Source organism: Lagenorhynchus albirostris, chromosome 7 (assembly GCF_949774975.1).
Source record: "Lagenorhynchus albirostris chromosome 7, mLagAlb1.1, whole genome shotgun sequence".
Classification (NCBI taxonomy): domain Eukaryota; kingdom Metazoa; phylum Chordata; class Mammalia; order Artiodactyla; family Delphinidae; genus Lagenorhynchus; species Lagenorhynchus albirostris.
In genome coordinates, this window is record NC_083101.1 from 57,106,603 (window position 1) to 57,119,149 (window position 12,547).

Sequence of the window (12,547 nt, forward strand, 5' to 3'; positions counted from 1 at the left end):
TCTTTTTTAGTTGTGGCGTGCAGACTTAGTTGTGGCATGCGGACTTCTTAGTTGTAGCATGCATGTAGGATCTAGTTCCCTGACCAGGGATCGAAACCGGGCCCCCCTGCATTGGGAGTGTGGAGCCTTACCCACTGGACCACCAGGGAAGTCCCTACTCACTGAATGTTTGAAAATGTAAAACATTATTCTCCATTATGTAGTGACTAAGTATTCATGTATGGTACATTCAAAGGACAACTCAGTGTGACTTTCTGTAGTTAGCAAAATGTTTAAAGCACTCCAACCCCATTGCGTTTCAGTGCACCTGCAGGAAAGACATGGTGAAAATTTCAATGGATATCTTTGTGAGGAAATTTCAGCCAGACAGATACCAGCTTTGGAAACAAGGAAAGGATATATATACCATAGATCACACGAAGCCTACTCCAGAATCCACCCCTGAAGTAAAAGCATGGCTGCAGAGGAGGAGGAAAGTAAGAAAAGCATCCAGGAGGTAATGATCCTGCCCACACCCCATCCTACTTGTACTTACTCATTTAAAATGGGTCCTTGAACATAATGTTCTCAAAGACTATTTATTTGCTTTTTTATTTCTGTTTATTCACCATCAGTTTACTTAATATCTTACGAAAAATTTGACGCAAAGTATTTTCAGTTCTTTGGAAGTGTAACAAATAAATAGAATATAAACAGAGATGTATATTGTATTTGAGAATATTTTGAAAGTTGCAATGCATGAGAAATAGAACAATTCTAGACCTTCTAAACCCCTTACATTAATGTATTTAAAGATTTATCAGTGCCCTCTATTCATCTCCTTATTTTTGTCAACTTCAGTAACTCGATTTCCAACTTTTTAATTTTGCTGCTGATTTTGACTTTTAGTAGTTTTCTTTTTCATTTGTCAAACATCTCAGATATTACTTTTCTCATTGGGATGCCTATATATTTTGCTACATTATACACACTTGGCTTTATTCTTTCACAAGATGTAAATCAGAGCATGTGGTGTTTCTGTAACGTGGTTGTCCCTGTGTACTTTAATCTACATTCCATTTTTGTGGCCAGTGCCATTTCAAAAGCCTTTAGGCCTGTTGTGGTCATCTTGCTGTCTTAAAACACATTAAATAGGGTGTGTGTTATGTTGCTCAGGTCCTCAGGCAACCTTTTTAGACTTTTATATTTTCCAGGTTTATATTACATTTTTACTCTCCAGTATTACTCATTGTTTTTCTTTCAGATTGTAAAAGTAATATTTGTGCATTGGAGAAAATTTGTAAAATAAGGAAAAGAATAATGAAGGAGTCCCAAATCACCCATAACCTCACAATCTAGAGATAACCAGTGTTAACATTTTGTATATATCCTTTACATATATATTTTTATTTATTATATAATATTATATACATTTCCAAAATTGGGGCCATGCTCTTATTAATAATTTGATGACCAGTTTTATATTTTTTCATGTAACTGAATGATTTGCTACAACGTAATTTCTAATGCCTGCATGTATTTAATCTCCTGTATTTGGACCTGTAGCTTGTTTCTAGTTTTTTGCTACTAACCAAATAACACTGCAATTTTAAGTCTTTGTCCACACTTCTGTTGCCTATTTTCTGACTTCCTCTCTCTCTTCCCCCCCCACCCCCCTGACAATTTACTTTCTGCTATTTTAGAATGCTAGTGAGTGGAGGAACCTTAAGAACATGGAGTGAAACCAGCATTTTGTAAGAGATATACTTGACGCACAGAATTAGTTAGTAGCAGAATTAAAACCCAGGTGTTCTTAGTTCACCCTATAGTCTACAGCAGGAATTTTCAAACTTTTAGTTTTCAAAGCAATTTAATAGGTTAGGAACAACATTTTAAAATTAGGAAGTAAAAGAGAATAAAATACATTGTAGTTCTTCCCATGAGGTAAGGGTAAGTATTAATTCATGACATGTGTGAGCATGTGTATGTGTGTATTGTGTCATCATCTGAAATGTATAACTTACTGTGGGTTGCATTCAGAAGAGTTTGGGAAACACCGATTTAGAGAGTCACTGTGTTTTGTAAATGTGCGAATCCGCATTGCCAAAAAAGTTCACTGTGGAAGGAGGGGCAGTAGTCAGTCTTGAGTTCAGTAGCCAATGGCACATCTTGAGAATTGTTCTTTAATGGACAGAAAACACAGTACTCCAATTAGGTGTATGATGTGGTCTCTTAGTTACTAACCACAGTGGTCCTTGTGGGTTGACATTGAATATAGATCTATGACATTGAACAGATTCGAAATGCCTTTCAGTAGGTTAAAATAATCAGTGGTCTTCACTCACCCAGTTAGAAAGCCTAATGTTAAGGGGCTTGTTTATTATGCTCACCTTTGTGGTTTGATCATCGAGTTTGCTGATCTCCCTTAAGTAATATGCTATATCTAGGAAAATCTAATGAAGGGAATGATTCACTGAAATCTCAAAGAGATGTCAGCCATCCTATTGTAAGTGTACTGTGCTATTCATAATGTAGAGATATTCCACAAAGGCCACTGCATGGGTTCTCAATAAAGTGATGATGATACCAATACTGTTACTTCCAGCAGCAGCCAAAGCTAATTTACATAGGTTATCCCTGGCTACCCCCTTTATCTTATCTGTGACTTCCTATAGAAAAACACTAATGTGTTTTCTTGTGTGTGTGTGTACTCTGAAGTACACGTCATTTTGATTTCAGTTGTAATTCTTCTTAAATGAAAGTGTTAGAAATGTGTCATATACAAAAGGCATCTGCAACAAAGCTATCAAGTGACTTGCTGGAAAATACTAGAAGAGGAAAACTTTAAAAATGGCGTCCACTCTGAAAATAAATAATACATTGATATAAGATGTTAAATACATATGGTTTGCCTTCCTCCTCTCTTAATTCCTTTAGCTAATGATAATTGGCATTTAACCTTAATGCTTTTCATGCATATTTCAGAATTGTACGAAACTCAGGGAAATATAGCCACCAGTTCACCTTGGAATGTAAATAATCTACTCAAATTTTAACAACAGCTTTATGGAATCTCCTCATTTCCTTTTTCTTTCTTCATTATCTAAATAATATTTTCTTTTATCCTTATGTCATCATTTTTCACTTTATTTTTCGCTTTAATATTGTTATAAAATTTTAAGTGATTTTCCAGTAATGTTTAATAATCAGTAATATTTAATAATCAATAATGTTTAACAATTTAGAGTTGTTTTAGTTTTTAGTAAATTGTTATTAAAACTGTGCTTAACATTTCAATTTGATCTATTCCTCATGAAGATTATCTTTGTATAATGTGATTAAAAACCAATCAGTTTTCTCTTCTCTTTTTTCATTAAGTGAAAATAGTATTTGTATATATGTTTTTTCCTGTCCATTGGAAATATTGTGTTCTGACTATAGCTTCTTTTGTTAAAAGCTTCCAGTGCACTAGTTCTCACTCTAAGAGGCCTAAGAATGAGGAAGATGAGGAAGTGTTAGCTGCAGTTGATGGGGCAGAGGGCCCCACTCCTGACCCAGACCCAGATGAGCTCAAGGACAGTGAAAAGCCAGAAGAAGCAGTGAAACTAGCAAATACAGAAGCACCTTCAGAGGAAGAGGCCTCTGCTAGCAGGATGCAGCTGGATCACAATTTATCAGATAATATCAGATTCGCAGGTGAGAAACTAGCTGATTATGTTTCACGTATTAGTAGTAGGTGATTGTTGATCTGCCTTAAATCTGTGTTTACTAGGGCAGATATGTTACTTTTCCACGTAGCTTAACCAATAAGCTATCTAAAACTATGCGGTAACTCAATCAAAAGGCCAAGGGAGTGTTATGAAAATCAGAAGCACCACTGCTACGGGTAATGGAATTTTGAGGCAAGCAGCCAGCAGTGCCTATTTCGTTTAATAAAAAAGAAGATTCTAAAATGAAAAAAATTTACTTTTAGTGCAACTCAATTTATAATATACAATACATTTTTTGGAAAGCCTCTCTCGAATTCACATGGAATAGAGAAAACCAGTTACAGATAATTCTTTGCAGATTCTTAGCGTCGACTTAATTTTAGGAAGAAAATAAAGATTAAGGTTTTACAGAAGAACAGCAAACATCATTCAGTCCTGTGAAATGTGTATATAGTCCCCTGGCTGTTTCTCTGCGCCAAAGCCATCATCTGTAAATCTCAACTGCTTTGCTTTTCCCCACTTTTATAGCATATTTCTCTGAAACTGTTTTAATGCTTTGCTTCTTTAATAGTTGTTGGAGATTTTGTCCTTTTCCTAATCGAGCTTGTTGGTAATTCCTGTCGCTCTCTCATACCCCTCATCTATTGTATCCTTCAACTGTGGGACTCTCCCCAATCCAGCCACCCCCTTGCTTCCTCTTTGTTCAAGGCACGTTATCTCTTGTCTGGACTGTTGCAGAAATTACTTCCTTCCTGTCTTGCCTGTGTCCACTCTAGTCACCCCTACTAGTCAGTTCTCCATATGGCAGTCATAGTGATCCATTTAAAAGACGTGGTTTGTTTTGTCCCTCCCATCTTCTTGCTCTTATTGCACTCAGAGTAAAAGAAAAAGTCCTGATCATTGTCCTAGTTAATCGGATCCTTGGCTGCTTCTCTATTCTTACTACCTTTTGCTCTTGAAATATCTATGTTAATAGAGTTTAAATCATAGACATTTTTTTCACTGAGTTTATATTTAATTGGAGAGCTAGACAAATAAATATATAATTCCTATCTAGTGTGCTGAGTGCCACTAGTAGCGATGGCATAGGGTGTTCCTGGAATACCAAGGAAAGACCTGAAATAGACAGGAGGCTGGACTGGCAGGGTTTCTTGGAGTAAGTGATATCTGAATTGACTTGTGATGAACACATGGAAAATAGAAAGTAAAGAAGGTAGGGAAGGGAATAGCAAGCAGTACAGAGAACAGTTATGCAGTGCTTACAGATATTTCTTTATAGTCTCTCGCCGTAGTTTTTTGTTGTTGTTGTTGTTTTTAATCACACCAGGTTAAATTAACTACTTTACAAATTACTGGGTAGTTTAAGCTAAGGGTACCCAGGTTTATTATTTGTGTCACTGCCTGGTCTCTTGCATTTGGACTTCCAGGTTTTGAGACCTGGCAGAGCATCTAATAGAGGACTTGGCTAGTGCAGCATCCGAGCTACTGTGTGATAGGTGAAATGATGCTTGTGTGTGTGCACGTGTGCGTGTATGTGTAAGGAAGGGAGGAGTGTGAATAGAGATGGCTGTAGGAGAGAAGTGCATGTGATATTCTTCTCCTTTCATATGCTGTCATTGTATGATGCAGGATTAGTGTAGGAAATAATTTTTATTCGATCTCACAGTTTTACATGTGGTTTTTCTTTTTTAATATAAATTTATTTTTGGCTGCGTTGGGTCTTCGTTGCTGCGCATGGGTTTTCTCTAGTTGCGGCGAGCGGGGGCTACTCTTTGTTGCGGTGCACGGGCTTCTCATTGCGGTGGCTTCTCTTGTTGTGGAGCCACGGGCTCTAGGCATGCAGGCTTCAGTAGTTGTGGCTTGTGGGCTCTAGAGCGCAGGCTCAGCAGTTGTGGCTCACAGGCTTAGTTGCTCCATGGCATGTGGGATCTTCCCAGACCAGGGCTCGAACCCGTGTCCCCTGCATTGGCAGGCGGATTCTTAACCACTGCGCCACCAGGGACTTCCCTACCTGTGTTCTTGAGATACATCCTCTGAGCTGGAATGTTTCGTCAGTAGCATATATTGGAATTAAGTTCTTATTTTTAGAAAGATCTCAACTTGCTATTGCTTGGGTAATTATTGTTATTGCCCTGGCTTTTGACATTGGTCTGCAGTGGAACCTCTTTTTAAATCCCTTATTTTGTCAGTAAGTATATTATTTTGCCACCTTAACAAGTACGAAGGCTGCATGGTGCTTTGGTGACCTTTCCCACTCAGGTCTTTAGTGGAAATTTAGAGGGAAAGTTTGATGGTAGAAATTTAGTTGAGAATAGTTCAACAGTTCTCAGCAATAACACAGTGTAAGATTTATTAACAGTCTTTTGTTTTACTCCTCAGGAAACGTCTGCCTAAGCACATCTGTGGCAGAGAAAATCAAAACTGAGGCTGACCAAACCTGTGCCACAATTCCGCCTTCAAATCCCAGTGATGCTGACGATTCCATGTCTAGTGGCCATGTTATGTCTAAGGAATCAGAGCCACCCAAGCTTCCATGGCCAAAGTCACCTGAGTCGTGCTCCTCTGTGGTGGAGAGTAACAGTGCTTTGACAGAGGGAGAAGAGAGTGATGTGGAGAGCCATGGGGTAGGCCTTGAACCTGGGGAAGTCCCAGAGGTCCCCAGTGGAGAGAGAAATGGCTTCAAAGTCCCCAGTGTATGTGGCAGTGTCAATTTTTACCATATTTATTATGTTGTCAAGGCACTTTCTGCAAACAGAATGCTGTGCATCAAAATCTTGCTTTAGGGCAGAAATAACATTTCACATTTATGGGTCTTAATCATATTTCTTTCAATGACCGTGAGGTAAGCCTTCTGTGAGGTCTGGCTCACATGGTAATAATTCAGAGTACATGGAACTTTTGGCCACATATTGGAGCTTAATTTTCTTACTTAAAAATTTTTTCTAACACTAAACTCTTTATTTTGAGATAATTGTAGATTTACATGCAGTGGTAAGAAATAGTATAACAAGGTCTTATGTATCCCTTTTGCCCCAATAGTGTTTTCTTTTTTTTTTTTTTTCCAGTAGTGTCTTCTTGGAAAACTATAGTAGAATATCACCATGATACTGACATTGATGCAGTCAAGATACAGAGCGGTTCTGTCACCTCCAATAGTAGCCAGGCTGGAAATAATTTCAGCTGCAGGGCTCTGGCCTCCTTCTGCCAATGCTTAATACCTCTGGGTTGCAGGCTTCCCACAGCCTCTATTTTAAGATTAAGGCTCATCTGGTCATACTTTTCCCTGACTCTTTCCTCATGGACTCTGAATCTAGGACCAGGCTGACCCTTCTGGTCCTGCCCACCGTGGGAACCAGGCCTTTGCCTCTTGGAAAACTCAAGATCCCTCTTGATTTCCAGCCTCCCCATTCTAACCCTTTGCATAGGGCCTCCCTGTTTCTCATATGTTCTTGTACGATGTTAATATCATATGCTCTCAGCGTAAACTTTCACTGTAACTTTAAGATTGTGAGTGTATCAGCCAAGCTACGACTGCATGTAGTGATTGTCATAATTTGGTAACCTCTTTTGACCTGCACAACTTGATAAAGGAGTTCAAGTGGATGAGTAAGGGAAGCCTCAAATGTTGGAGCTGATAAATTGTGCCGGCCACTGAACAGACCTACTTCCGGACTGCTCCTGGTCATTTCAACTCATCCCAGGCCTTTTGGAGCTTTAGTAGCAAGGGAGAGTAAATAAAGACATCAACTTGGAACACTCTGTTCATAAGTAATTTTAAAATGTCCAATAAAATATAGATGATTTCCTAATTTCACCCAATAACTTTTATCATTTTTATGCATGATTGTCCTACTGAACTATAAAATATTTCTCAGAAGTATCTGAGAAATAGAAAAATATGATCTAATTTATTTGAAAAGGTTGTTGAGCAATTTGAAAATAGTATTCACATACCAGTAAATAAAATTTACAACTTAATTTCACATAGCGATTGTAGCTGGATAGATATTGGGATTCTAGAATGGTGAATAAGTCACATGCCTGTTTATATTTGGTCAGCTTCTTTAACTAGAATGGAACGGAAAGTAAGTTTTCTGTTTCCTTGCTTTCAATGGAGGCAGTTGGATTCTCAGTGCCGTTAACCTTCATCTTTATCATTTCTCTGAACAAAGCCTGACTGCCTAGGAAAGCAAGTGCTGCTGTTGAGGGCTGAGGGACTTGGTTTGCTCTCATCAGAAACGGCTGTGTGGTATTCTTTTCTCATACCATGGTGTCAGACAGTCCTTCTAAGTGATACAGAGCCATTTCATTTTTGTGTAGTGTGACCAGTGTTTCTTAGTATTAAGCGTGATGCCACGTGTATGCTGGTAGCAGTCAGCTTTAGTCAACCTTCTCAAGAAACATTGCGTTATTTTTTAAACAGTGTCTGTCTATCTGTAACTGGACTCCATGCTTTTCCTGGAATAAATCAAATGTGTTCAAACCTTACCTGCTATTCCTGCTGTCCAAAATACTCCTCCCCTAGAGAGGTAAATGTACCGCTTCCTCATTGCACTCAAGGCTCCACTCAAATGTCTTCTTGTCAGAAAGGGCTTCTCTGATGACCCCATATAAAATAGCCTTCTCCCCATCTCTTTCCATTCTTTGTCATGCTTTATTGTTTTTATTGTTTTATTACTATTGCTTAATAGTACTTCATAAATATTTATTTTCTACTTGTTTTTTGTCTGTGCTCCCCCCACCCCCACCCCCAATCTATATTGTACTCTTTGGAAGCAGGGACCTTCTGTAGCTCACTCTTAGAACAGTGTGGCATGTAGTAAGGGTTTAGTAAATATTTGTTATTGTTGACTAAGTTATAATTCCTCACATTAATTTTTAGCTGTTATAAACTACAGGTAAATCTCACCCTGTATTATACTTTGTGATCCCAGCTTTGATTAGAATGCTCTCACACATTTTCTCATAATTCTGTTTTGGTGTCAGATGTCAGCATAGTTTCTCTCCCTCTGGGCCCTGCTTCTTCAGCTTACTGGGAAATTCCTGAGACTCCTTTCTTTTGCAGTCAAATGTTGATGCAAACCCGCTAGTTTCGAACTCTTTCTCTAACCACATTCCTGCCTTTTTTGGGGGGTTGCTGCATGGGCAAGAAAGCTTGGAAGTAGTTTCTGCCTGGAAGATGTCAGGATGCACAGGACTTTTTCCTTTACCTTTGAAAGGAAAATGTAGTCTGGGCAGCTCAGGACAGAAGATTTTACGTAAAATTTAAGTGGTTTCAAGATGACAGTAATGTGCCATATTAAACAACAGCAACAACTTTTGATTTCCTGTTTGATCCTCAGAGAAGTGGCGATTCATTTTTGAATGGAAGGAAGAGTACAGGCTCACCTTGGCAGTACTTCCTCCTGTGTGAGGATGGAAAGCAAAATAACCTGCCACATAGTCACACATGACCAAATGCCATGGTCCTATTTTGTTATGAATATATAATCCTAAATTTAAATTAGTTTTAAAGAACTTTTGAAAACTAGCTAACTGCTGAGTTTATTGTAGGTTTGAGAAGCGTACCCTGCACTACAGATAGTGTTTTTGTTTTTTTAAATATTTAGGTATCTATTTCGGCTGTACCTGTCTTAGTTGCAGCATGCGGGATCTTCATTGTGGCATGAGGACTCCTTAGTTGCAGCATGCGGGATCCAGTTCCCCAACCAGGGATTGAACCTGGGCCCCCTGCATTGGGAGTGCAGAGTCTTACCCACTGCACAACCAGGGAAGTCCCCAGATAGTGTTTTTGTTTTTGTTTTTTTAAATTTATATTTTGTTTTTGGCTGTGTTGGGTCTTCATTGCTGCGCACGGACTTTCTCTCATTGCTGCGTTGTGGCGAGTGAGGGCTACTCTTCGTTGCGGTGCATGGGCTTCTCACTGCTGTGGCTTCTCTTGCTGCGGAGCACAGGCTCTAGGCACGTGAGCTTCAGTAGTTGCAGCATGCAGACTCAGTAGTTGTGGCTCACGGGCTTAGTTGCTCTGTGGCATGTGGGATCTTCCCGGACCAGGGCTCGAACCCGTCTCCCCTGCACTGGCAGGCCGATTCTTACCCACTGTGCCACCAGGGAAGTCCCTCCAGATAGTATTTTAATATAAAGTGGAAGAATAGTTAACTGACTTCCCTGTCAGTAAAATTATTAATAGAATGGGTTCCTATTTCTTTTGACTTGTAGGTTTAAATTTCTTTAACGAAGTGTTAATTCCTCAGCAGGTGAATAAGTGTAAGAGTTCTTCATAATTAACTTGTTGTAAATCATCATAACCATAGTTTTTTGTTTTAAAACAAGTCTTTAACGGTGGCTGTTTCTCCCCCATTTGTGTTCTGTAACCAGAGAATAGAAGGAGAAACCAAAACTGCTAAAAGTTGGCGCCATCCACTTAGTAAGCCTCCAGCAAGATCCCCAATGACTCTGGTGAAACAGCAGGCAACGAGTGATGAAGGTGAGCTTGTGTTGTTTTCCAATATTTATTCCGTATAGACTGTATAATACTCAGAAGTTATTCTGTCAGTTTGTTGTAACAAACTTCTAAAAAATGGCCTGGTAGAAAAGAAATCTCACCAAGTGGCAAATATATACACCATAAGGAGACCATAAGTAATACGTAATTTATTTGGAATTTATATTTTAGGGATACATCCTTGCTTCACATAATCTAGCCATGTTAAAGTCTTCCTTTTTTTATATGATGGGGTAAATTGGTCATTTCTGACATTTGCCTTGAGACCCTCCAGAAGGAGCTGACAATCATTTTTCTCAAGGTATCAAATTACGGAAATAACATGCTTTGTGTTTCTTTGCATTGCCTTTAACTTGAATCCTTTAAATTTATTAACACCATTTGAGTACAAAACTAGATGCAGTACTTCTGTATCCTGTTACACCTGGTGTGTCATGAAACATCCTTTCTCATTAACTAGATTTTACTGATGTGGCTTGGTGTGAAGTAGTTTTATTTACAACCAGTTACTATTCCTAGATGTAACATTTGTCTGTTTGTCTTACCTAGTTGCCCCTTTTACCTCTCTTTTTCCAAAAATGTTTTTTTGTTGTCTTCAATCATACCTCTGACCAGCTGTTTCTTCCTTGCAAGTGTCTCATAGCATCATAAGGGTCTATTTTTTTTCCATCTCTAAAAGGATCAGTTCAAGCAGGTTTTCTGTAAAAAGCCCTTCTTTGAGGTGTTCTCATTTCCTGGTGGAAATTGTTAATCAAGTCTGTGAGAATGCTGTCAAGGGAATAACTTGAATCTTGGGTTCAGGCTTCCATTTAGTTTAAATCCAGTTTATCAGAGTACACATCTTTAGCAGATTTTTTTTAACTTTTATTCACTGTCTTCTTTTATGCCGCATGGTTAGTTAGAAAAAAAGATCCTCACTGTAGGGATCAGATAATGATAGTAGCAGTCTCTGTAATGCCAATTCAAGGTAGAATTCTGCCTTGAGTAATAAAAGTAATGAAACATATTTGCCTTTATTTCCATATATCATCATGTTCAGTTTTTCTTTCTCCAACTTTATCATATGCAGCACAAACCGTTTTCCCCTTAGTGCCAAGATAAAGGACTGTTCTGTATAAAGTAATTAATACTTAATTTACATTACTTACGGATTTTCATTACCCTTCCCCATCATAGCCTCTGACAGCATAGCTTCTTGGAAGGGAATGGGCTATCCTAAGACATAAGGAAAACTGCCTTCTCCTATGTCATTATCTTCCTAGGAAGTTTATTTCCATGTGAATCATCGTAAATTGGCCCAGAGTTTCTCCATGGAGAGAAGTTCTGATTTCGATCAGTATAGCTTGCCAAATTTCTAAATGGATTGGTTTCACGAAGACATCTCCAAAGTCTGAGGTTAAATATCTTGCTGAAACACTGGTGATTGTAGCTTTTGCAGCAGTCTCACCCTCTATTTTAATATATTAAGGACTGCTGCAGTCCTCTGGGGATTTTTGAGAATTGAGAGGAGAAATCAGAGAATTACAGTGATGGCTAAAGATTTTTACAGACTTCCAAACAGAGAGTGGATAATATTCCATGTCCTGGAGCAAATTACTTATTTATTGGGCATTGAATGTTTTTACCTCAGCCTTCTCCCTCTGTGTCTTGTACATCTAAAAGTGAATGAAAATCATCATTATTATAATTATGTCATTATTAGACATCATTATTAGAAAGTGATGAAGAGTGGGATTAGTGCTCATTGGGAGCACACAACTCCAAATCTAGCGTCTTTTGGGAATTTCCTACCATAACTACTGGGCTCCTTTTGCACTCCTTTTATAGAAGTAAGTGTGTATGCCAGACAGGAGCATGACTAGATTGGAGCATCTGAGAAATTGCATCTCTAAACAGCAGTGTCCCTTGTTGGTGAATGAGCATTTCTCTGTTCAAGCTGGCATTTGACTCCCTAACAGAAAAGCAGCAGAGGGGAAAGATATTGATCCAGCACCTCCGGGAGCTTATGTGGGAGATTAGAGTTACCTCTAAGCTGCTCTTCTCAAAGGACAGTGCAGTGGCTCTTTGATACTCAAGTGGCCTGAAACTGTAGAGATCATTCTAATTGGTGGCAGATCCAGTAATTACAGGATCAGCAAGGATTTCCTGACTCTTAGCCTGTTCTTTCCTGGAAGATTTTCCATACTTAGCAGAAAAACACGAGGGTCTACAGTGGTGGAGCAGAGTGGGGAGATACCTAAGAAATGAATTGATGTTTCAGAGTATATAGCATTTTTACATAAAAACTAATATCTAATTCATTCTTTTTAGGAGGATGAAAAACTCTCTCAAATGTATACTACATATTATTATT

General features: G+C 38.6%; 1 protein-coding gene across 4 annotated transcripts in view; it reads left to right on the forward strand.

Annotated features, from left to right (window-relative positions):
- KDM4C (lysine demethylase 4C) overlaps positions 1-12,547 on the forward strand; it is a 400,008-nt gene that overhangs the window by 210,892 nt on the left and 176,569 nt on the right. For 3 of the 4 annotated variants that reach the window (XR_009541598.1, XM_060155068.1, XM_060155069.1), the window contains exons 9-12: positions 303-496; positions 3,437-3,675; positions 6,069-6,382; positions 10,068-10,176. Coding sequence is in view for 3 of the 4 variants with exons in the window: in XM_060155068.1 (XP_060011051.1) it covers positions 303-496; positions 3,437-3,675; positions 6,069-6,382; positions 10,068-10,176 (856 nt within the window). In the remaining variant the exon portion in view is untranslated. The remainder of the gene's footprint in view (positions 1-302; positions 497-3,436; positions 3,676-6,068; positions 6,383-10,067; positions 10,177-12,547) is intronic. The other variant, XM_060155067.1, reaches the window with a different exon arrangement.